The sequence below is a fragment of the Peromyscus eremicus genome, chromosome 10 (assembly GCF_949786415.1).
Source record: "Peromyscus eremicus chromosome 10, PerEre_H2_v1, whole genome shotgun sequence".
Classification (NCBI taxonomy): domain Eukaryota; kingdom Metazoa; phylum Chordata; class Mammalia; order Rodentia; family Cricetidae; genus Peromyscus; species Peromyscus eremicus.
In genome coordinates, this window is record NC_081426.1 from 95,537,849 (window position 1) to 95,563,388 (window position 25,540).

The following is a 25,540-nucleotide window of genomic DNA, read 5'->3' on the forward strand; positions in this document are numbered from 1 at the left end:
GAGTACCATACAGTCTAATGTACTATCCAGGTTTATCATTGTTTCCCGAGACTGTTGAGAAGGGGCAACCTTTAATGTGTACTATTACACGGGGCACAAAAACAGCCGGATCCTGAATCTGCTTTTTTAAATCCACAGGAAACGTTAGAGAAGATAACACATCTGTGGGAACTTTAGCTAAATCAGCCCAAAATATGGCTGCTTGTCAGAGGATGATTTTTTTCTCTTCCCTCTACCTCAATTTGCATCTCTTTTAAAAATATTTTGAGCTGACCCAGGCAGTTTCTGTGAGTCGCCTCCATCAGCAGCTGTCTGGAATACTACCATGGCTCACATGCAGAGGCAAGTGCACACGGTGCATCCTGAGCTCGGCCCCAGCCTCCATGTCGAGGACAGAGAGGATGCCCCACACCTCAACGTGTCTGGCCTGAAAAAAAGGGTCCTGAAATATTTTAACAGAAGTAACAGAGGACGAGGCCATCTTGTTGTTGTTTGTTTTCTCTGCTATTGTCCAAAACTGTAGGAAAAGCTAGACATGCTGGCACAGGGCTGTGATCCCAGCGTGGAGGGGACAAGACCAAGGCACCTGGGGCCAGCTGGGTATACATGATGCTAGTACCAGGCCTGGGCTTCTAACAAGATCCCATTTCAGGAAGACAATCACAAATCCACTATCACACACACACACACACACACACAAATTTAAGACCAAGAGTATAAAAATAGTTTTGTTTCGGTATCCTAAGGGTTATTGTTTATGCAATGTGTGACAGAGGGGCTTGTTTTTGTTTTATGTTTATGAACAACAATGCCATCCGTTTGTCACCACAGTGACTTGAGTTTTCATTTATGGCTGAAATGTGAGTCAAATATGTTACTATTTATGAATTCTAGAAAAAGGATATTTAAAATTATTCTCTAGGGGCTGGTAGGAAGGCTTAGTAGGCAAGGTGCTTGCTGTGTGAATGTGAGAGTCTGGTTCAAGCCCTAGAACCTGTGTCAAAGAGCCAGGCACCATACTGGAAATCCCAGCGTTGTGGAGGCAAACACAAGAGGCCCCCTGTTCACTGGCCGTCCAGTCCAGCCTGATCTGCAGGTGTCAAGCCAGTGAGAGATTGTCCCAAAACAAACCAACCAAGGAGGCCGTACGATGGCTCTTGCAGAGGACCTGAGTTCAGTTCCCAGCACTCATATCAAAGAGTTCATAACTACCTATAACTGCAGCTCTAAGGGGACCTAAAACCCTCTTCTGGACTCGACAGACACCTGCACACATATGCACTTACCCCTCTACAAACACACACACACACACACACACACACACACACACACACACACACACACACGTAAATCTTTAGAATTAGAAACAACAACAATAAAAAAACTGGCTGGGCAGTGGTAACACATACCTTCAATCTCAGCACCCAGGAGGATCACTGTGAGTTTTAGGCTAGCCTGGTTTATACAGTGAGTTCCAGGACAGCCAGGGTTGCATAGGCATTATATGTAGCTATTTTGTCCCTTCTGCCAGGAAGATTTTCTTTGGGGGAGTTTTCTTTGGATCTAACATTCCAGCATTTTGTTGATAAGGGGTGGTGTACTCTCTCCTGTAACTGCTTTCGGCTACAATTAGGACGCCATTGTCAGGGCCCAGGAAGTCTGGATTAGTCAAAGGCCAGGAGTAGGGCAATGGGGTATCATCAGAAGGTATCATGCTGACCCAGATGAAGAGACAGGAAGCAAACACATCAACTGGATTGGTTTACATCAGTCTTCAGCAAGGCCAGGGCTTTCCAGTTTTGTAGGACTTACCTGCAGCTGATATTGTGTAGATCACCTTTGGAGCAATTTACAGTCCGCAGCTGATCTCTGGATGGTGTCCACCAGCTGAGTGGAACTCTGCCAAGTCAGATACAGACAGGGACAGAAGTTAAAGGACTTCAAGGAAACTATTATATTTGGAGTTTCCCCCTCAGGGAGAGGCAGTAGGCAGGGGAGCTTAAGCCATTGATTAACAGGAGCTCTTATCTGGAATCCATTTGACTTGTGAGAGATGGATCCAAGTCTTATGACTTTCTTGAGTCCCTAAAGCTTACATTATCAGTTTGTGATCTGTACTGAAATCCACATTGTAGAAAGAGCAGCTAACAGGTGTCTGTAAAACAGCTGGAGTAGATGCATGCCTTTGAGTCATAGCAAAAGCTATAGCTTTGGGTTAAAAGGCATCAACATTTTTTTTTTCTACACAGAGGGTTGAATATATTGGGTAGAGATGTTTTTAGCATGATGAGAAACATCTTTAATTCTATGCTTAGAAGATAACCAAAGGAAATTTAAAATCGTGAGCTTGTGACTGATAATAGTAGTCAGTACTTTCCCAGATTATCAGAATTCTATTGATCAGTGTTTAAACTCTGACCTTTTGAAATCTTAGAATAACAATAGCATAGAGGGGGGGGGAAAGAAATCTGAAACATCTCTCATTTTAAATCATTTTTATATCTGTATAACTTGTACATTACATTACTCAAATTATTTTCTTAGACCCTCATAACTTATTAAGGTTTTTATATACTCCAGTGTTTACAACTTAAATTATTTTTAGACCTTTATCATTTACATAAGCCTTAAATTTTTTATCTAGTCATTTGCCATGAAACATATATAGGTAGTTGATTACTGAGAGCAGTCATTGCAAAGCAAGTTCTTTTAAATAAAAGAATAGTAAAAGTTAGAGCTGAAACCTGTTTATCCTTTAATATGAAGCTTGTTAGTAAGGCAAACCTTCGTTTTTAGTTACTTGTTTTAGGCTTTACCTTGAAAACACACACACACACACACACACACACACACACACACACATTTATAAACATATATCTACACATACACACATATATGACCAAATTAAACTTATTCTTGTAAATAAATTCCATTTGTACTTAGCACAGCTACAAGTATAATTCTGAACATAGTAAAGAATTTGATCATTTATAAAGTGACTGACTATTAACTTGCATGTCTTAATTATTTTCAATGGTTTACAGGTTAATAGCTTTTTATACGATTAAGACTGGCACCAGGTGGTGGTGGCACATGCCTTTAATCCCAGGACTCAGGAGGCAGAGGCAGATGGATCTCTGAGTTCAAGACCAGCCTGGTCTACAGAGTGAGTTCCAGGACAGAGAAAAACCCTGTCTTGAAACAACAACAACAACAAAAAAGAAACAAAAACAAAAAACAAAAACAAAGATTATGATTGGCAACTTTTCTTTTCTGGTCCTTTCACAGTGTACCATTACAGAATATCGTGGTTTCTTGGATGACCCAGATTATCAAAATAGCTAAAGCTTAATAAAATTAGTAAAGACAAAGAGGCTAGGCATACATTGTTAAGTCAGTTTCTGTTGGCCTGGGTAGACCTTAGGTAAGGAGAGACATTTTATGGGCTCTTTGCCAGACTGCTTAGGTCACTGTCATGCTGCATCGTAAGACAGGAATATTCCAGTTTCTGGTGTTTGTAGCTATAGCCCTAACTCTCGTTGTCTGGCAATGATACTGGGTGTTCAGGATCTCAGTGTAGCCCCTAAGCCTTTCTCAGGGTGAGCTTGTAAACAAAAAACATGCCCAGGGTTGACATACTTCAGTTAACAAGAACCATGAGTCAAAAGCAGAACCATAGAAGTCAAAGAGCCAAGTTAGTATGTCTGGAGACTTTTCCAGAACTATAAACTTTGGTGGATTAGGTCTTTGTTTCAGTTTTGTTAGTGATGCTGTCTACACCTTGAGTTTTACAGCCTGAATGGTGAGATCACCTATGTATAAATTTCTAATTATTAACTTTGTATTATAGGTTTTAAGTCAACCTTTGTCACAGATTCTACAGATTTTTAACCACATCCAATAAATTTGTAAATCTTGAGATACAGAAAGTGCACATGATAGACATATAAATCTTGAGATATAGTTTATATCTTAGCAAAAGTTTTAGGCAGTTAAATTAAACCAATAGTCTAATTTTTCAGCCACTCTGACTTGTTTTTGTTCTGTTTTGTCTTGTCACAAGTCACATAGCTGACCTGACATAGGACAGAAACTTTCCAATTCCAGAGCCAGCTTTTCAATAAAGCATAAGACAATATTTCAACATTATCCATGCCAAAAAGACATTTTCAGTAACCAGAAAACTCAAATATCAGAGCAGTTAATTACCAAATGTCATGGTACTGGCCAGGTGTAATGATCACAGGGCTTCAGCCAAGCCCAGGATGCCCCTGCTGGCCAGTCATTCCCCTTGGCACTTCATAAGAGAACCACAGAAAAGGGCATCATAACCCTTGGAGCTAGAATTTCAGACAGTTGTCAGCTGCCCAGGGTGGGTGCTAGGAACCAAACTGGTCCCCTGTAAAAACAGTTAACTCGTAAACACTGAGAGCATTCTCTAGCCCACAAACATCATTATTCAGTTGTATTCTTTCAATCTTTGTTCTTATCTTCAGACCCTTTCAACCATAATTCCAACTGTTGAAATTACTAAAAACAAAACACTGAGGCTTTTTTTGACTGTGGAGTAAGGTAAGTCAAATCTACTTTGGAGGGAAATAGATTTTCATATAGTAAGTTTTCAAAATGACAGACTCCCCTGGCTCTGCAGACGTAAGTATTCTGTTTATATTAACCTGCCAAAGCCAGGTTATTTTGACAAAATTCTTAAGCTTATCTTCCTTATTATTATTTTAAAGGGTTACAACATTTTATTCCATCTAGAAATTCAACCTGTAAGATAACTGTTCTCAGTAAGATTAGAAAAATACATATCAATTTTCATATCTAATACTTTGTAGTTTCTGTAAATTCTGACCCCTTGTTATGAATTTCTGGAAAGAGGATGGAGATGGGTGTTCCTAATGATGATGGTTGGAGGTTCTTTCTCACGTGGCTCTTTTTTCTGTCATAACATGCAACTATGTAACATTTTTTTTAATAAGAGGGGTAGGTTGTTTTTTTTTTTTTTTTGGTTATTTTTGAGACAGAAACTTATGTAACCAGAGCTCACTATGTCACTGAGAATGACCTTGAATTTCTTTAAAATTTTATGTGTGTCAGTATATATTAGTGAAACACAAGCTCTCAGTGCCCACAGAAGGCAGTAGAGGGTGTTAGATCCCCCAGAACTGTAGTTAGGGATGGTTATGAGCCACCATGTGGGTACTGGGAATAACAGTCTTCTGGAGGAGCAGCTAGTGTTTTTAACACTGAGACACCTCTCTAGCCCCTACATAGCTTTTTAAAGAGTAATTTCTGACAGTTTTCCACTTAGTAAGGCTTTACTGTTCTGGTTTGTTGGTTGGTTTTGAGGCAGAGTGTCACTGTGCTGACCAATCGGAATATCTGCATCAGAGCCTCTCTCCATGTTCATGTTACTCTTGATTTTAGTCAACATTATTTATTTTTGTATGTGTGCATGTGGAGGACATGGCACATGCCTGGAAAGAAGAGGAAAAACTGTGGAAATGGGTTTCTCCTCCTACCATGTACATTCTCGGGGTCAAGCTCAGGGAGTCAGTATTGCTGGGAACTTTACCCACTGTCTCCCGGGCCAACATTCTTAATGTTTCTTTTTCTCTTCAGGTATTCTTGGCGTCATCAGTTGAGAGAATTTAAAAGTGAATACAGAGTTGTTGCAGTGGATTTGAGAGGCTATGGAGAGTCAGATGCACCGACTCATCAAGAGAGTTATAAACTGGACTGTCTAATTGCAGACATAAAGGATATTTTAGACTCCTTAGGTAGGTTAGCCCTTTAAAAAATTATTTATGTGTGTGTATGTGTTTCTGTGTCTGTGTGGGTGGATGTACACATATGTATACAGGTTCCCACAAGAGTCCAGAAGAAGGCGTTGGGTTCTTTGAAAGTTACAGGTGTTTGTGAGCCTGCTCTGGGCACTGGGATCCACATTCTAGCCTCCTGATAGAGCAATAAGCACCCTTAACACCTGAGTCAGCTCTCTAAAAAATCTCTAATTCTTTTTCAAAGATCTATTTATTATTCCTATTTTTTGTGTTTATGAGTGTTTTGCTTATATATATATGAGTATTTTGCATACGTGTGTGTGTGTGTGTGTGTGTGTGTGTGTGTGTGTGTGTGTGTGCACTGTATGCATGCCTGGTTCCCACAGAAGCCAGAAGAGGGCACCAGATCCTCTGAAACTGAGATCAGTGTAGTTGTGAGCTGCCGTGGGTGCTGGGAACAGGACCCAGGCCTTCGGCAAGAGCAGCAAGTGCTCTCCATTGCCTGAGCCAGTATCCTCATTAATTCTTTAAAGGAAATAACATTTACTAAACTGTGAACTGACCACTTCTTTTCTCGGGAGGATGTTTTATATCTAGCTAAACTGTTACCAAGATCCTGGCTACATCATTCTGGGAATATAGCCCAAACTGTTTGTGTGAGGAACTTAAAATTCTGCATCTTGAGTAGCTAGAGTTTTCCTGCCTGGCCCACAGTCAGGACAAATCTCTGTCACCCGCCAGTCCCACAGCCGCTCAGACCTGACCAAGTAAACACAGAGACTTATATTGGTTACAAACTGTATGGCCATAGCAGGCTTCCTGCTAACTGTTCTTACAGCTTAAATTAATCCATTTCTATTAATCTACACCTTGCCACATGGCTCGTGGCTTACCAGCATCTTCACATGCTGTTTCTCATCATGGCAGCTGGCAGTGTCTCTCTGACTCAGCCTTCTACTTCCCAGCTTTATTCTCCTCCTTGTCCCGCCTATACTTCCTGCCTGGCCACTGGCCAATCAGTGATTTATTTATTGACCAATCAGCAACACACTTGACATACAGACCATCCCACAGCAATCTTGAGTATCCAGCTAAGAATGGCTTTCAGAACCTGCACTTAAAAACAGAACTTTTGCCGGGTGGTGGTGGCGCATGCCTTTAATCCCAGCACTTGGGAGGCAGAAGCAGGTGGATCTCAGTGAGTTCCAGGACAGCCAGAACTGTTACACAGAGAAACCCTGTCTCGAAAAAAACAAAAAACAAAAAAACAACCCAAAACAAAACAAAAACCTAAAACAGAACTTTCTTAGGGCTCCAGCTGTTGTCCAGTGTTAGGCTGCTTGGCTAGCATGTCCAAGGTGCTGGGTTCCATCTCTGGCATATCAAAAATAGTGAACCACAAACAAACAAACTTTTCCTCTCTTCTTTTGGCAGAATAAGAGAAGGGGGGGTGTCCCCATCTGACTGGGACAAAAACAGACATAAGGCATACTATTTATCATTTTAATAAAATTACACCCAGAAAATTTCTCTCTTCAGAGCCTATACCTAAATATTCATTTTTAAACCACTTTAAGATACAGAGGCACTTACATGGTCTCTCTTGTATCTGTCAACTACTACAATACTGTGTGAGAAATCTCCCCAAACCCAGGGAAAGACAACCATGTTATTTATTCCTATGTTCAGGGTTCTACAGGCACCCACAGGCTGGGTGTAGGTCCACATGGGACCGATCGGCTTCTCTGTAAGAGTTGAGCTGCGGCCCAAGCCAAGGAGATAGATAGGAGCAGAGGGGGGTCTTCTTGTGACAGCAGAGGTGAGAGGCTGAGCCCAGCTGCACGGTGTTTTGGCTAAGAGCCCACAAGGCAAAGCCAGGCACATGGTCACCAGAACCAAAGGTCAAGTTGTGCAGCCACCAAGGGACCAAAGCCAGGCACATGGCCAAGTCTAACATCAAAGAGGCACTTAGTATATTTCTTGTGCAACAATCATCCACTCTACAAACCTCACTTTGACTAAAGGAACAAAACAAAACGACTGTGTCCTGCTGTTGGTGTGTTTATTTACGTTTATATTGGGAGGGGCACATGGCTGTGGAGGTCAGTTCTCCATTGTCTCCTTCCACCATACAGATTCTGGGGACCAAACTCAGGTCCTCACGTTTGACAGCAAGAGCCTTTACTTGCTAAGCCATCTCCTTGGTCCAGCCATTGGCGTGTTAATAAAATAACTCCAGGGTAGGGGAAGAGGAACTTCACTAAATCAAGACTGTAAGACTATCATAATATGATTAAAGTATAGATCCCGTGAGTAATTTTAGAGGAATAAAAGGTGGGTGGAGCCTGAGTACCATCGGTAGTGTGTTTTTTTGTTTAGTTTAGTTTGTGTTTTTTGTTGTTGTTGTTGTTGTTGCTGTTGTTTTTTCTGAATCTGACATAGTAACAGATTCTGGCATTGATTTCAATTATTTATGCTTCATTCAGATTTGCCAATAATTCAGTTAGAATAGGCCTAAATTTGTCATCTCAAAATCTTACAGCCAAATCAATAATAGAAGCAAGAAGACTCTGTGTGTGTGTAGTGGGGAGAGTGTTTGCAAGTGTGTGTGTATACGTGTGTGTTACTTACATAATGGTGAGAAATGCTAGAAAGACACTGCAGGTGAGTCTTATCCATATGCACAAAGGAAATCCTGTAGGGATCTCTAATAATCGATTTCTTAAATCTAATTCAGAATATCATTATGATTACCCTGAATGAAACTTACACATTCATGTGTCCCTGAATGATAGGACATGTTCTGAGAAATGCATCAGTAAGCAAATCTGTCCTTATGCCAATATCACAAACGTGCTTACACAAGGCCAGGAGGCACACACACATCAGTCACTGAATGTGGCCTCTGTACAATCAAGATAATTAGTAAACATGAGGTGTATGAGGTTCTTGCTGGCATACCACAACATACAGTTTTATAGTAAATGATTTTTATAATTTGAGGAAGGACACTCTAAAATGGCAATAAAAGAATAATATATTAATAATATAAACCATGCACTGTATCACTAAGACAGCTAACCTTCAAACTCTACCCCAAATAATCTTATTCATGACCTACTTATCTACAGTTTCTACCACAGCTTCCAGATATAGGTCCATAAGACCAAACCTTTTTTCTTGAGACAGTACAAAACAGGCTGCCCTTGGACTCCTGCTTCTGCCATCCAAGCACACTGGGAATATAAGTGTGAGCACACGCACACGAGCACATGCACACACACACACACACACGTTTTTAAAGTGTATAATTTATAGTGGGTAAGATAGTGGTAAGAATAGTTTCACCTGTGGTGGGACACCTTGCACACCCTTGGTGCAGAGGGAGGGCTTGGACCTACCTCAACTGAATGTACCAGGCTGTGCTGACTCCCCATGGGAGACCTTGCCTTGGAGGAGGTGGGAATGGGGGGGATGTGTTAGGGGAAGGCTGGGGGGCAGGATGAGGGAGGAGAGGGGGATCTGTGATCTGTGGTTCATATATTAAATGAATAGAAAATTTCTTAATAATAAAAATTAAAAGAAAGAATAGTTTCAGAAATGTAACTCTTTTATGTGAGATAATGATGTCACCACCTGTTTCTTTACAATGACGCCAACATGTTTTTCTTGGTCACAGGGTATAGCAAATGTGTCCTGATTGGCCATGACTGGGGAGGCATGATTGCCTGGCTGATTGCCATCTGCTACCCTGAGACGATAATGAAGCTCATTGTTATTAACTTCCCACATCCAAGTGTATTTACAGGTGAGTTTACATTTTTGTTAAACCACTTAGTTCCCTATCACCACTGACATCTTGGGTTTAAAAACCAGCAAAATTTGGTTAGCATAATCTTTTAAAAGTTAAATTCGCCTGGGCATGGTGGTGAACAGCTGTAATCTCAGCCCTTGGGAGGCTGAGGCAGGAGGGTGGAGAGTTCAAGGCCAGCTTGAGCTACACAGTGAGACTCTGCCTCAAAGATAGATAACAAATAAGTCGGTAGATAGATAAATAAATAAAGTTAACCCACTAAGCCGAGATGATACATGACGTCAGATACCTTAATTTGTTTGGTAGTTTTTTCATACAGAGCCTTACACTGTAGCCCAGGCTGACCACCTGAGCTTTCAATGCTCCTGCTTCATCCTCCCAAGTGCTGGGAGTAGAGGGTTTTGCCATCAAGCCCTGTGCGCGCGCTCTCTGTGTGTGTGTGTGTGTGTGTGTGTGTGTGTGTGTGTGTGTGTGTGTCTGTGTGTCTGTGTGTGTGTGTGTGTGTTTGTGTGTGTCTGTGTCTGTGTGCGTGTGTGTGTGTGTGTGTGTGTCTGTGTGTGTCTGTGTGTGTGTGTGTCTGTGTGTGTGTGTGTGTGTGTCTGTGTGTGTGTGTGTGTGTCTGTGTGTGTGTGTGTGTGTGTCTGTGTGTGTGTGTGTGTGTGTGTGTGTGTGTGTGTGTGTTGGGGATCAAACCCAGGTCTCTACAATCAATAGTGAGGTACTCTACCACTGAGCTACAATGCCAGCCTAATACTTTGGTTTTAAACTTTCCTGAAAACAAATGTAAGAAAATTTAGCTTCTTATTTGCTTGTATAATGTCATTCTTTTTGGACAACATTTCACTTAACTTGGAGAGGGATAAGGGAAGGAATGTGGTGGCATACTTTAAAGTCATGAATCCTGGCAAAAAGAAATTCTCTTTTCTGAGTACTTTAGCTGTTGAATGCAAAAGTATTTCTAATCCTCAACTGTTTGACCTCAGGACTCTTTATTCTCTTAAAATTACTAAGGAGGAGAGTCTGTTTATCTGAGTTATATCGAAAGTGATTACTAATTAATAAATCAAAACTGGGATGTTTAAAATATATTTATATATCCACTCATTTCAAAAATTTATTACAGGTTTACATAAACACTATATTGTGATAAAAACTGGACTACACTGAACAAATTTTAGTGAAAATTTTACACTTACGTTCACATTTGAAAGTTTCACATTTTACAAATCTCTTTAATTCTGGCATAACAGAAGACAGCTGGGCTCTCCTCTCTGCTTCTGCCTTCAATCTGTCGCAATATGCTCCCAGAGCAGAAGTGTGAGAAGAAATCTGGCCTCACACAAATTTGTCATCGGAAAGGGCAGGAGTGTCTGCACATCTCCGTCTGCTCCTTCCTCCACCTGACCATGTCCACTCCCAAATTCACGGCCTCCTCTTCCTTAACCGTTTTTTGTTACATATACATGAAAATGAATAAATATATAAATATGACCACTGAGTCTCTCCAGTGTTGCCTGCATGCATATGTTTCTAGGGCTGACCACTTGGTATTGGATAACCAATCACAGGGCTCATCCCCGGGGAAGACTAATTCCCTCTCAGCAGTTATAGCTCTTCATCCAGGGGTGGGGTCCCGTGAGATTTCTCCCAGCTCTATTGGATGTCAACTGGTGTTGGAATTGTTCAGGTCTTGTTCAGGCAGGTCCCGTGTTGAGATCTCATGGGTGTTGCTTCCCTGTCATAACACCCTCAGAGCAGACCTCCTGGTCCTCCCCCTGCTCTCTCTTCCCTGATATCTCTTGAGCCTTTGGTGCAGGAGTTGTGTTGTGGATCTACCACTTGGGCCCGAGGATCCCAAGGTCAGTTGTTCTCTGCATTTTGAGTAGTTGTGGCCTTTTTCAATAGTCTCTGTCTGTTGCAAAAAGCAGCTTTTTGATGAGGTGAGGAGTGAGAGCCGCACTCAGCTGTGGGTGTACGGAATGCAGTTAGGAATTACACTGGTCCGGGAAATGGCAGCAGCAGGTTCTCCTCTAAGACCCATGACCTCACTAGCCACATGAGGCTGGGAAGGCTAGAGTGCTTTAATAAACTTTCAAATGATCGAGGGTTTTCTTAATACTATACCAAACTCAAAAATTAATCATTTCATAAGCAAGAATGTGACATAGTTACATTGAGATCTGTGGCTCTCTATAGCACTCTTACCCTCTGAATTATTTGAATCATCATGCATTGAAACATCATCATTGCTTGTAAAGGCATGCAGCTTTTCAACAAGTTGACATGTTTTAAAAATCACATTAACTAATTCAACCCTCCTCTATACAGAAAAGTCTTCAATGTTGAAAATTTCTAGCTCCTAGCAGATTAAATCTAGCAGATTAAAACGTTTCAAAAATCTGTATTTTTGGGCTAGAGAAATGGCTCAGCAGTTAAGAGCACTGGCTGCTCTTCCAGAGGTCCTGAGTTCAATTCCCAGCAACCACATGGTGACTCACAACCATCTGTAATGAGATCTGATGCCCTCTTCTGGTATAAATGAAGACAAAGCATTCAAATACATAAAACAAACAAATGAAAATCCTTATTTTCAATTGGAAACCTGAATTGTATCAATGACAACAGATATTGTGGATTATTTTTCTTTTAAGTTGACCATTGTGGTCATTTTCCAGAGAATATTGGGTGGGCCTGGTGGTCTACACCTTTATTCCCAGCCTTTGAGAGGCAGAGTCAGGAAGAGCTCTGTGAGCTTAAAGGCTAGCCTGGTCTACATAGAGTTCCAAGGCTAACTAATGAGATCCTGTCCAAGGCTAGCCTGGTCTACATAGAGTTCCAGGGCTAACTAATGAGATCCTGTCCAAGGCTAGCCTGGTCTACATAGAGTTCCAGGGCTAACTAATGAGATCCTGTCTCAAGGGATAGGGAGGGAGGGCAGGAGGGAGAAAGGAAGGAGAGGGAGAGGGGGAGAGAGAGAGAGACAGAGAGAGAGAGAGAGAGAGAGAGAGAGAGAGAGAGAGAGAGAGAGAGAGAGCAAGCATCCATGCTGACTAAGGATAGTACATCTTTCCAGTAAAAATGGTATTCCATTAAAAAAAATGAAGCTCTCACTCATTAATTCAGCTGCACAGGTGTTTTCCTTTCCTTTTTGTTTTTGAGACAGGGTCTCACTACATAACCCTGACTGTCCTGGAACTCACTATGTAGACGAGGCTGGCCTCAAACTCACAGAGATCCACCTGCCTCTGCCTGCCAAGTGTTGGAATCAAAGGCTTTTGCCACCACACCTGGTCACAGTGCTTTTCTTGAGACCACCTTATATTCAGGCGAGAAGCAGAACTGCGTACTATGTTCTCTATATCTGGTCATGTGGGCTATTAAAAAGATACATTCAAAGGTTGAAAATTAATAAGTTAAGATTTTGTTATTTCATTATTAAGCAAAACTGACTTTTTTTTTTTTTTTTGGTTTTTCAAGACAGAGTTTCTCTGTGTAGCCTTTGCACCTTTCCTGGAACTCACTCTGTAGACCAGGCTGGTCTTGAACTCACAGAGATCCTCCTGGCTCTGCCTCCCGAGTGCTGGGATTAAAGGCGTGCACCACCACCACCCGGCTGCAAAACTGACTTTTAGTGGAATTACTGAGTTGATTATTCACCGCTGTGCAGAGGTGAAGAACACAGTGACTGTTAGTGCCGCTCGTGTCGCTGTGTCAACCTGTGCTCAAGGAGGAGCTTTCTCTGCCATTGCCTTGCAGCACCAGTGCAGATTTCAACATGGTTAAAACAAGCAAATAGTGCCTCAGACTGCTGTGAAGTGGATCGATCATCACTGAGATACCTAAAGGGATCTTGGCTACACCCAAGGGTGCTCATGAACTGTCCTTCACGGACAGTCTTGAAGGGAACTCTCAAATGCTTAATAGTGACCTTGCACGTTTATATTTGGTTTTGGCAAAATTATAATTTTGTCCTGTTCAATTACTGTTGTTGGGCTTTCTGAAGTTTAGGTACTTCTAGGATCCACAGCAGGTCATTTAGGAAAGAAAAAGTTCAGAACTTGGGGCTGACGAGGTGGCTTATGAGGTAAAGGCACTTGGTACCAACCTTGATGAGCCGAGTTCCATCCCTAGAACCCACGTGGTGGAAGGAGACTGGCTCCCACAGGTTGCCCTCTGACCTCCATAAGCATGCATGTCACGTGTACACCTACACACAAAAACATGCCTAATAATTTTTTTTTAAGTTCAGAACAACACTTTTCTATTTCTCCTCAAAATTAAATAAGGATAACAGGGTCCTAATGACTATATAGACACTGCATATTTTCAGTATCAGGGCTGAAGTTCAGGTACACCTCCACCAGCTGATCTCTGTTGAGGTAGGATGGGTGTTTGCTATTAAAATGCCCTAATAGTTGTTATACTTTTCTCAGTTAAATTAAGAAATCGAAGTGCATACCTGCTGAGTCTTCAGGACCCTGAGTTAGTTGTTATTTGTTGGTGGTGTTATATGATAAAGTGTAATTCTTGGCTTCCCGTGGAAGCACTTGGAATAAGTATAGAATGTGTTATCCATGACAGCTTTAGCCCTGTTAGAAGTAAGTTTGGGGTCCCAAAGAAAGACATCCAATCCATCTGGAGTGTCTGGACAAGGCAAACTTTACTCTTGGCCAAGAAGCTGTGCTTAGAAGGGAAAAACAAACTGAGGCAGGAAGTCCGTTTGGTTTTTGTTGTAACTCAGGTGATGACGTGTCTTTTCCCCATTGACTGGGGTCTGATCTGAAAAGAACGGGCACACGGGAAATGAAGGAAGGGGGAAGTGGTCACTGCTCCAAGGAGAAAAGGATCAGTAGTCGAGGCCATCAAGTTCCTGGAATATCCAGTAGACCTTTGTGTAAACAAAAGTTTTACTTAGTTCAGGGACAGAGGGGGAGTAAAACGTTTGTATGGGGTGTGGGTGGGGATAAAATTTTGAGTTTCTTATTCTGAGTTTTATAGTGTTTGATAGGAAAGACTCATATTTGATGTTTCTTACAACCCCACCAAGTAATTGCAGATGATATGCCTGGATTTATTTTCCAGTTAAACTGAGCAGTAACTTCATCAGTTAAATTGATTTCTCTTGATGTAAGTAAATAAAGCTTCGCTGATGAAGTCACAAAAAAGTCTAGCATAGCAATGGTACAGTTACCTGAAAAGAGTATTCCTAAACCTCCAGACTCAGGCGTATAGTTATAGAATGAGAAATAAAAACCATAGCAAGGAGAACAGAGCTCAGGACCAGGTCAGGCAAACACTCCCCATGTGTGAGAATTCTCCTGATTTGTCTTCAGTGTCTTGCCAGGTATTTAAAGTGCTCACCATTCCACACCTACCCAATCAGGCTCCTCCTCCCCATTTATCTCCTATGTGCCTCCCTCTGCCCTGAACACAGCCGCTCTGGCTTTCTTTCTGCTTCTTGCATCTGTCAACCCAGGACCTATCTGGCTGTTCCTGGATGCCCTTGCTAGACCTTCGCACAGCTGGGTCCCTCTTACCATTCAACACCAAGCCCACCTGCCACATGCATGTTGAGAGGCCTTCTCCTGATGATCTCCCCACCCTCTTCCACTATCACTCTCAATAAGATTACCTTGTTCTATTTTCCTTATGCTGTGTGTTGTTGGGGATTGAGCCCAGAGCCTTGTGCACATTAGACAAAACACTCTACCACTTATCTGCAAGGGCACAGTGAAACCACCAAACTGGACCACTCCATGAGTAGAAAGAAAGGTTTACTGGGGATCAAACTTTCAAGGCTATCTCTGGGATGTGTGGGGGGTGAGGGGGCAGAGAGAAGAAAAATGTCAGAAAAGCAAGCAGGTTTTATATGACAGTGTGTGTGTGCTGGGCTGTCTTTGAACTGATATGGGCTGTTTGGATTGATCAGGAGCCCTTGCCCCAGGGTAGCTGAGCTTTGGGGGCAGATTCATGGAGGTTCCTGGAAAACAGAAACCTGACTTTAGTCTTCTGTTCACCCAATGACAGTCCTTCTGTTTATCAAGCCAGAGTCTTTCTGTTCAGGACATTGTCACCAGCAGTTGAGGGGCCCATTTTGGAGCTCACACCACTGACCTTGGAGTGATCTTGAAAATGTTGGATGCTCTCTCTGCAGAGGACCATCTCTTGGGAGCGTTTTCTGTTCATTCACTGATAAACCCCTTTTCAGTTGATTCAAAAACTGTCATTGAATGAATAATTTTCAAGATACATGAATAAATGTGTAGGAAATGGTTCAGTTCCTCTTGAGGGTCAGTGGTAAAGACTTCAATCTGTCTATAAGAAAACTCTTTTAAACAATGGGATATTACATTGCCATAAATTCCTAAGAAAATTGTTAGGTGTAGGATAATGACCTTAGAGGACTAGCAGAGTAATCTGGGTTTCCTGCTGAGTGAAAGCTTCATAGAGAGGAACTTCCTTTTTGTTTAAAATGCTATACTTTTCTAAACACTGAAATACCAATCAAAATAAAAGGACAAGGGTATACGAAAGCTTACTTATGGATTCTTTAATGGGATTGCCTAAAAAGTGAAATCAGTGTAAGAAGTTCCCTCAACAGTAACTAATTTACAGCTCTTGGATGATGTCTAACACAGCACTTTAATTTCAGACTACATACTGCGGCACCCTGCCCAGCTGTTCAGATCTAGCTTTTATTACTTCTTCCAAATACCATGGTTCCCAGAATTTATGTTCTCAATTAATGATTTCAAGGTAAGTCAAACAAATACTTTATTGTAATTATTATTTATGATGAATATTTCTAATGAAAATCCATCTTTAAGAATGAAAAATGAAATGAAAATGTTAAAACTTAATCATCAGATGTCTTAGTCACTGTTCTATTGCTATGAGGGAACACCATGACCAAGGCAACTTATAAAAGACAGCAATGAATTGGGGACACTCTTACAGTTCCAGAGACTCAGTCCATGACCATCATGGCAGGGAGCATGGTGGCTGATAGGCAGGCAGGCATGGTGCCGGAGCAGTAGCTGAGAGCTCATATCTGATCCATAAATTGCAGGAAGAAAAAGAGAGATTGGGCCTGGTGTGGGCTTTGAGATGCTAAAACCCACACCATAGTGATAGCTATTCCAGCAACAAGGCCTTACCTCCTTTTTATTTATTTATTTCATTTTATATACCAACCACAGTTCCCTTTCCCAAGGCCTTGCCTCCTAATCCTTCCAAAATCAGTTCCACCAACTGAGGACCAAGCATTCAAACATACCAGCCTATGGGGCCATTCTCATTCAAACCACACAGTAGGTTTAAAGACTTTCTCTCAGGCTTACTTATCTTTATATCTCTATTGATGTGTTTGAAAGCCTGGCTGTTAACTTTGTACAGGAGCTTGTATCTTATTGTTACTATCTAGGAGTCTCTTAATTCGGTTGTTTTCTCTGCCGGTTAAAGAATTAAAAGGCAGGAAAAAAATCTTGAACAAGAGGGGTATCAGCAGAGAAATCTCAGACATAGCAAAGGAGAGCAGAGAGAACCAGCAGTTGAAGAGAGACATTTATTTATTGGGCGTGAGGAAACACTTGCGGTAGGCACACAGAGAAAAACAACGATTCAGGAAACCAAAACTCCAGTCTCTTCTTGAGTGCCGAGGTTTTTTTAAGTTTCTGAAAGGTCTTCCTCCCCAGTTTAGGGTTGGCCAGTCTGAAGAAGAAAGACAGGATGGCTAATTGGCCCACAATGGTTGTATAAACTTGTGCAGATCTGGCCTTGAACTTATTGAGACAGTCTGTTAGCAGGGGCCCTGCAGGCAGGAGAAAAGTCCTCAAGGCCTTTGTTTTAAACTGCCAGGCGTTTGTATCCTAGGTGAGGGAGAAGCTGGCTATCTTGGAAGGTCACTACTTTTGTTACCTAGCATGGCCCCTCCCCCTATGTGCCTATTAGGGAATCTGCCCAAGTCCTAGCCCTTCATTATAGGTGGGCATCTCTTTTTAGAACGCTTCTGTTGGAGAGGTAGGCACTGTGAGTTCCAAGAGAAAAAGTTAGATAGCAGAAATGGAAGCCCTAGAAAGAAAGGAACCTGTAAACAAAGTGAGCACTGAGTATTGCTCCCGGGGGGTCAGTGTGCCATACATCCTCACCACAAGCATCTTAGGAGCTTGTGGAATGCTTCTTGGATGCCTTAGACAGTATTAGCTGTTGGGGGAGGTTTAAAAAAAAGTAATAATAATATTACTGGAAATAATTCCATGTATATCTTTGACAAGTGAGGGCCCTTTCCTGAGGTTGGATGAGGTTCTGGAGAATGAACCTAATTAACTCAAAGCTTTGAAAATGCTAAATACACCCTAACTACTGAGATGCACCCCAGCCAGTAAGGGCTTTTGAAAATACATAACTCTAATACTGTCAAACCTAACAAAACAAAGAGCAACTCCTTAATATGTGTTCAAATTTCCTTAAAGATTTCACTTGTCTTTACAAACTTCATTTTTCTGAATCAAACAAGGGCCACAGGTATTGTATTTGGTTATGTTTATTTGTTTGCTTTTCTTCTCTCTTTTCTCTCCCCCCTGCCCCCTCCCCTTTTCCTTTCTTACAGCGACTCATTATATTTCCCAGGCTGTTTTTAAATTTGGGGGCTCAAGAAATCCTCCTACCTCATCTTTCTGGGTAGCTTGAGACAACAGGGTCAGACCAACATACCCAGCTGCTACAACTTTTAAAAGTTGTTTCAAGTTCCTTGTTTCTTTGCTTTTCTCTTAAACATCTCTTACCAGGGCATGGTGGCACATACCTGTAATCTCGGCACTCGGGAGGCAGAGGGCTGAGGCAGTAAGATCGCCACAAATCTGAGTCCAGCTTGGTCTACACAGTAAGGGCCAGGCCAGCCAGACCCTGTCTTAATAAGCAAACTTGAAGTTGAAGCAATTAGATAGCTCGCCCTGACGGAGGATGCACAGTTGGGATTTACTAGCTGCTCTGAGGTGGTGCTGTTCAACATGACCCAATAGCCATGGCTTAATTATATTGGGCTTTAATAATTGGACAAGGATTTTCAAAAGGCAATACTATACATTTCCTCTCAGTGAAACCTGATATGTTTGGTTGTCTCCATTTCAGTTACATGTTAGCCCAGCCAAGCCACAATTTCCTGGCACTGTGCCAAATTTATGTTGCTGCTAGCAATCTAGTTTTATTATTTCAGTACAGTATGCAAAGTGGCGATTTTTCTAATTCTGTCATTCTTTCTGCTTTTATCAACTGGAACTTTTCCCATCTTTTTGGTGGTTTTTAATACAAAATAACAAGATGAATGATCACGTAATGAGTATATATTTGATATGCCAGTAAATACTAGTCATTATTGTTTTTGAGGCCCACATTATTCCATATGAGCCAAGTGGAAGCCCCTGTAGCTGGGCTTCTGTGTCTTTGTTACATAATCACTTAAAATGATGATAGTTAATATTTAACTCAGGAACCTGTCACTTCTTGTCCCAGTGTGGAATCATCCATTTATCTAAGAAACTGTTATTCTGCCTAGTGGGAAATGGTATTTAGAGACCACAGTTTGGATGTCAAGGTGATCATTTTTATGGGGTTTCTAGATACTTTTATCAGACAAAATTTGTTTATAGTTTTTAGAAAGAAGAAATGAATCATGAAATCTTGCTTGCATCTCCAAAGTAAACTTACAACAGGATTTTAATTAACTTCTTTGATATTATATAAAACATTTGTATCGTTCCATGTCAGGGCTTAGACAAAGCATATTTAGAGCAGTCTTGCTTGTCTGTCTGTCCATCCACCCTGCTCTCGCCCTCTCTCATAGGAGACCATCTTATTTGACTTCTTTATCTATTTTTGTAAAATATAACCTAGCCTATAATGCATGCATGTTTATGTGTAAACAACTGTAAGTGTGAGTGTTGTGTAACATTCAGAAAGGAGATCAAGAAAGGGTAAAGCCATGAGAAAGGATGGAATTCAGGGAAAAGAACGTACCGCTTGCAAAGAGGATACAAGTTCATTGTTTTTCTAATTTCAACTAGGTTGTATTTTTTTCCCCTTTGAGATAACTTACAGTATTTCTCCCTTCCTCACTCCAAACCCTCCCATATGCCTCTCCTCACTCTCATTAAAATTTATGGCCTCCTTTTCACTACCGTATATATACATACATATATATTGCTAACTATAACTTATTCGTTCCAAATAATATTATTGTCTGTGTGTTTTCAGAGCTGGCCATTTGGCACTGGCCAACCAATCGGTGTGCTCTTTTCTAGGGAGGACCTGTTCTCTCACCCCAGCTCTCCTCAGTTGCCTGTAGTTCTTTGAGTAGGGTTGAGGCCTCCTGGGTTTTTCTCTGTCCACTTTGGTACGTCCATTGGTGTCATCCTTGTTCAGCTCCTGTTTCGGCGGTCACGTTGGTGAGACTCATGGGTGTAGCTTCTGGTGTCACTAGGAGACACAATCTCACAGCAAACTCCCCAATCCTCTGGCTCTTACAGTCTTTCTGCCCTCTCTCTGACAATGTTCCCTGAGCCTTGGATGTGGAAATATCTTGTAGATGTATCCACTGGGATTGAGCTCCACAACTCTGTGTTTTGATTAGATGTGGTTTTTCTGTAGTGGCCTCTGTCAGTTGCAAAGAGATGTTTCCTTGGTGAAGCGTGAAGACTGTGTACTCATCCGTGGGTATAAGGATGAACATTGTATACTGTTGTTAGGGACTATGCTGGTTTAGTAAATTAGAGGTTGCAGACCCTCCTTCAATAACCATGACTTCACTAGCTTAACTGAGTAGTTAACTAGGTTTCCAGGACCAGTCATGGCATCCCTCTGGTTGAACAGGTCTCAAGTCCAATTAGAAAGCTGTTGGCTACCACCAAGAGGTGTATGCCCCTACTATATACACCCTTAGTGTTATCTCGTCACACTGGTCCTTGATGTGGTTCGCAGGTGTCACAGCTGGGTAGGACTGTTGGTGGCTCCCCTCCTTTGGAAGCTTGCTGGTGCCTGCTGGTACCATAAAAGCTAGTCCTCAGGGAAGGGGCATTCAGGTCAGTTCCACCTCAGGGGTTTCTGTGCCCTGTTTCTGATGTGCATGGTGTCTTCAGCACTAAGAATTTACCTTCCACCTTTTGGAGGCAACCAAGAGCAACAGCCAAAGCCTGAATGATTTGGGAATCTCTTACACAGCCCTGGATAATAACTCAAACGAAGGCATCTCATGTTTGGTGTTGGGATTTTTGTGAGGTGGTCTTTGACTTTTGGAGGGAGCACTGACATTCCAAATCCAAATATATGTATATATTTGCATGTATATAATACATGGGATGACATGTATCATAGGTTTTTATTTTTTAGGTAGTTAATAGTATGATTCTTTGCAGCTTTTCAGACATCCTTATTGTTTTTTTATCCACCTCCCACTGCTTCTGTGTTTACCTCCCTCCCCTCCCCTAAAGAACAGCTCCTTTCCCATTTTCCTATTAGATCACTTCTACCAGCTATTCCCCTCTATTGCTCCCCAACTCCCCTCTCCTGACAGTAGTGCTGTTTACGTTCCTGGTTTCTATAGCTACTACAGGCTATGTACTCACATCTAGTGATCTGGAGTTAGGAGCCTCCAATAAGAGAGAACATATGACATGTGTCTTTTTGAGTCTGGGTTATCTCACTCGATGTGATTTTTTTTCTAGTTCTATTGGTTCTTGTGTGTGTGTGTGTGTGTGTGTGTGTGTGTGTGTGTGTGTGTGTGTATGTATGTTCGAAAAGTATAAAAAATTCAGTTGATAGTGGAGGTGTAAAACCTTAGTTGAAGCTCCAGGGCTTCAGAATGTCCATTCTAACTATAGAGAAGTTCACTGAAATATATAATGTTGTTGGTTTGTTTTTGCTCTTCTGGGGGTCCTGTCACCCAGCTCCCACACATGGAGGCTTATTCTTAATTATCCATGCCTGGCCTTAGCTTGGCTTGTTTCTTACCAGCTTTTCTTAAATTATCCCATCTACATTTTTCCTCTGGGCTTTTCCCATTCTCTTACTTTTGTAAATCTTACTCTTATTCATGGCTTGCTGTGTAGCTGGGTGGCTGGCCCCTGGAGTACTCCTCCTTCTCTGGCTCCTTCTTTGATCTTCTTTCCCAGATTATTTCCTTTATATATTCTCTCTGCCTGCTAGCCTCACCTATTTCTCTCTCCTGCCTCGCCATTGGCCATTCAGCTCTGTATTAGACCACCAGGTGTTTTAGACAGGCACATTAACGCCAGGCAGTGGTGGCACACGCCTTTAATCCCAGCACTCGGGAGGCAGAGGCAGGTGGATGTCTGTGAGTTTGAGGCCAGCCTGGTCTACAGAGTGAGATTCAGGAAAGGCACAAAGCTACACAGAGAAACCCTGTCTCGAAAAACCAAAAAAAAAAAAAAAAAAAAAAAAAAAGAAAGGCACAGTAACACAGCTTCACAGAGTTAAACAAATGCAACATAAACACAAGTAACACACCTTAAAATAATATTCTACAACAATATAGACTGGGCAGGTGTTTGTTTTTGCAGTTACCTTAATCTAGCCAAGTGATGCTTTTATTTGTGAGTTTATTACAATAAAGTGATCCTTTACCCTTCTTACACAGTGAATAGTGGACAATAGACACTATTTTGTACTCCAGTGTTCTGTTTATTTTGTTCTTTTTTTTTCTTTTTCACTTAGTAATGTAGCCTGGCCATTACTCCAGTGAAACATAGAGTTTCATCTTTACCTGTGTTAAGAGCACTTTGTAAACTATTGTGTGACTGTAGGAGAATTTATTCAACAAGTCCTCAATTGATGGGTATTGACCTTTTTTCTGGTCATTTTCAATTACAAATAATGTAATTAATCACATCATGTATAATACTATCTCACATTTTTGCAAGTGTGTTTTTGTGTAGAAGGACTTACATTAAAAATTATTCCATTTTTATTATTTGTGTGTGTGGTAGATGTGAAGGTGAGTGAACAGAGTGCATTAGTCAGTTCTTTTCCTACCATGTGGGGCCTGGGACTCAGACCCAGGGTATCAGGAGCCTCCAGGACTCACATTTTAAACAAGCATGACCGTGACTCTGGACAGGTGGTTTAGATCTGTGTGTAGATAAATAATGGAACAGAGTGGTACTTTTTGAAATGTGGGAGAATCACTATAGCAATTTAATAGCTTGCAGTTAGGATTTTAAAAGCCAAGTGTGACAAAACTGACTTGAAAATATCAACAAGTGTGGTAATAAGCCTAAAGGCTATTTCTTTAAACTTTCACTTCATTTATTTATGAAACTGGTGGGAATAAGGGTATAAACTAAGTTGTGATGTAAAGTGTTTGTTATTCTGGTTTGAATAACTTTGTAAGAAGGAGCTTCCTGGCCACTAAACAGTAGTTGAAATATTAAGGAAGGCATTTTGGTAGGGGTACTGCCTAGGAGGGTCTTATAGAATGTGAATAGGCACCAAGATAGAATGCTTCTCAAGAGGGGGAAATACACAAAGGGATTGAAAAGGAAGAATAAAAAAAGCTAGGAAAGCAGAAATGTGAAATGCATCTATAAGCAATGAGACCTTGAGATAGAGCAACTCCTATACCTCCCCCGCACCAACTACCATACCTCCTCCCACATCAACTCCCATACCTCCCCCACATCAACTACCATACCTCCCCCCACATCAACTCCCATACCTCCTCCATACCTCCCCCCACATCGATTCCCATACCTCCCCCCACATCAACTCCCATACCTCCTCCATACCTCCCCCCACATCGATTCCCATACCTCCCCCCACATCAACTACCATACCTCCCCCCACATCAACTACCATACCTCCCCCCACATCAACTCCCATACCTCCTCCCCATCAACTACCATACCTCCCCCACATCAACTCCCATACCTCCCCCCACATCAACTCCCATACCTCCCCCACATCAACTCCCATACCTCCCCCCACATCAACTCCCATACCTCCTCCCCATCAACTCCCATACCTCCCCCACATCAACTCCCATACCTCCCCCACATCAACTCCCATACCTCTCCCACATCAACTCCCATACCTCCCCCACATCAACTACCATACCTCCCCCATATCAACTCCCATACCTCCCTCCACATCAACTACCGTATCTCTCCATATTAACTACCATACTACCTCCCCCATTTTTTTTTTGAGACTAGGCTTCATATAAGCCAGGGTGGCCTTCACTGACTTGTATGTAGAAAGATGATCTTGACTTCTGATCCCCTTGAATCTACTTCCAAAGTGCAGGGTTGACAGACATGTGATATTGTGCTCAGTTTAAGCAGTACTAGGGATCAAGCCACATTTTTGTGCACGATAGCCTAGTGCTCTATCAACTGAGCTACAATGCCAGCCCCTCAATCCCTTTAAGGTGAGAGATTTAGTTTATTATTAGATAACTGAAATTTTAAAATTATTCTCTTTTTGCTTAAATAAGGCTTTGAAACACCTGTTCACCAGCCAGAGCACCGGCATTGGGCGGAGAGGACGCCGGCTGACTGCAGACGACCTAGAAGCTTACATTTATGTCTTCTCACAGCCTGGGGCACTAAGTGGCCCAATGAACCATTATCGAAACATTTTCAAGTCAGTATAATTTCTTTGGGATTAAGTAAAATATTTCAATCTAAAGAGAAAATATTTTTTTATTTCAAATTAAGTTTACCACTTATTCCCTAGACACACCACATTCTCATTCTCTCTCTCTCTCTCTCTCTCTCTCTCTCTCTCTCTCTCTGTGTGTGTGTGTGTGTGTGTGTGTGTGTGTGTGTGTGTGAGTGTGTGTATGTGTGTACTCATACTATATAGTGCTTATGTGGCAGAGAGAAGACAACGTTGGGTGTCAGTCTTCATCTCTGTCACCTTGTTTGAAGCAGAGTCTCTTGTTTTTCTGCTACATACCCCCAGACTAACTCACCCATGAGCCTCCAGGGACTGTCCATAGGAACACTGAGATTTCAGGTGTTATGTTACTTGTAGATTTGAACTTGGGTCCTCATACTTGTGTGGCCAGCACTGAGCCATCAGCCCAGCCCCAAACAGAATATTCTGATTCTTTCAATATGTTTCTTTCATAGAAAATTTAAAACATGGAAAAGTAGAGAATAAAATGATAGGTTCTCCCCACCCCACCACCAAGTGGCCATTGCTTGTTTTATCCATAATTCTATCCACTTATTCTTTCCTTTTGAGTAGATTTATTTTTATTATATTGCAATGACCATGTATTAATTCACTCAAAAAACATTCTAGAGAGCATTTTGTGTCCTGGTCTGTCAAGGTATAATGTTGAGTGAAACAAGACGAGGACCCTGATCTCAACCTTGCCCCATGTAGATAAATAACCACCATAATGAAGCCATGTAAGTTACAAACACACAGAGAAACTTTGAAAGAAAGAGGTGAGAAGTGAGGAGACAAAGTCTGAACAAAGAAGTCAAGACCAGGCCAAGGTGAGGGGACTAGAAAAGGGAACAGCAAGGACTGAGGCTGTGTGGGAGGTGGAGACGTGGCTATGGTAGCGTAAGTGGAGCCAGTGGGGCTGGAGTGCAGGGCTGGAGGGCACGAGGAGCATGGGAAGAGGGAGAGCAGTGGGAGTCGACTATTTGCAGTGTTTTTAAGCCAGTATCTGTAGGGTGGACTCCCAGTTCAGAAGAGTCAGGGAAAGAGGAAAAGGAAGAGAGCGAGCAATAAAATCAGATAACCAAAACAATGGCAGCAAACGGGCATGGTGATGTATGGTGTGTGACCCCAGCACTGGAAAGGCTGAGGCAGGAGGATCACAAATTCAAGGCCAGCCTGAGCTACACAGTAAAATCATGTCTGAACAAACAAAAAATCAGTATGTCAGTGTCTTGGTTTCTTTTCTGCT

The 25,540-nt window shown here is 41.8% G+C and overlaps 1 protein-coding gene across 1 annotated transcript in view; it reads left to right on the top strand.

Annotated features, from left to right (window-relative positions):
* The window catches only part of Ephx4 (epoxide hydrolase 4), a 32,971-nt gene that overhangs the window by 5,623 nt on the left and 1,808 nt on the right, over nt 1-25,540 (top strand). Inside the window, exons 3-6 of the mRNA XM_059274914.1 lie at nt 5,629-5,786; nt 9,469-9,597; nt 16,256-16,359; nt 24,107-24,255. Of these exons, the coding sequence (XP_059130897.1) occupies nt 5,629-5,786; nt 9,469-9,597; nt 16,256-16,359; nt 24,107-24,255 (540 nt within the window). The remainder of the gene's footprint in view (nt 1-5,628; nt 5,787-9,468; nt 9,598-16,255; nt 16,360-24,106; nt 24,256-25,540) is intronic.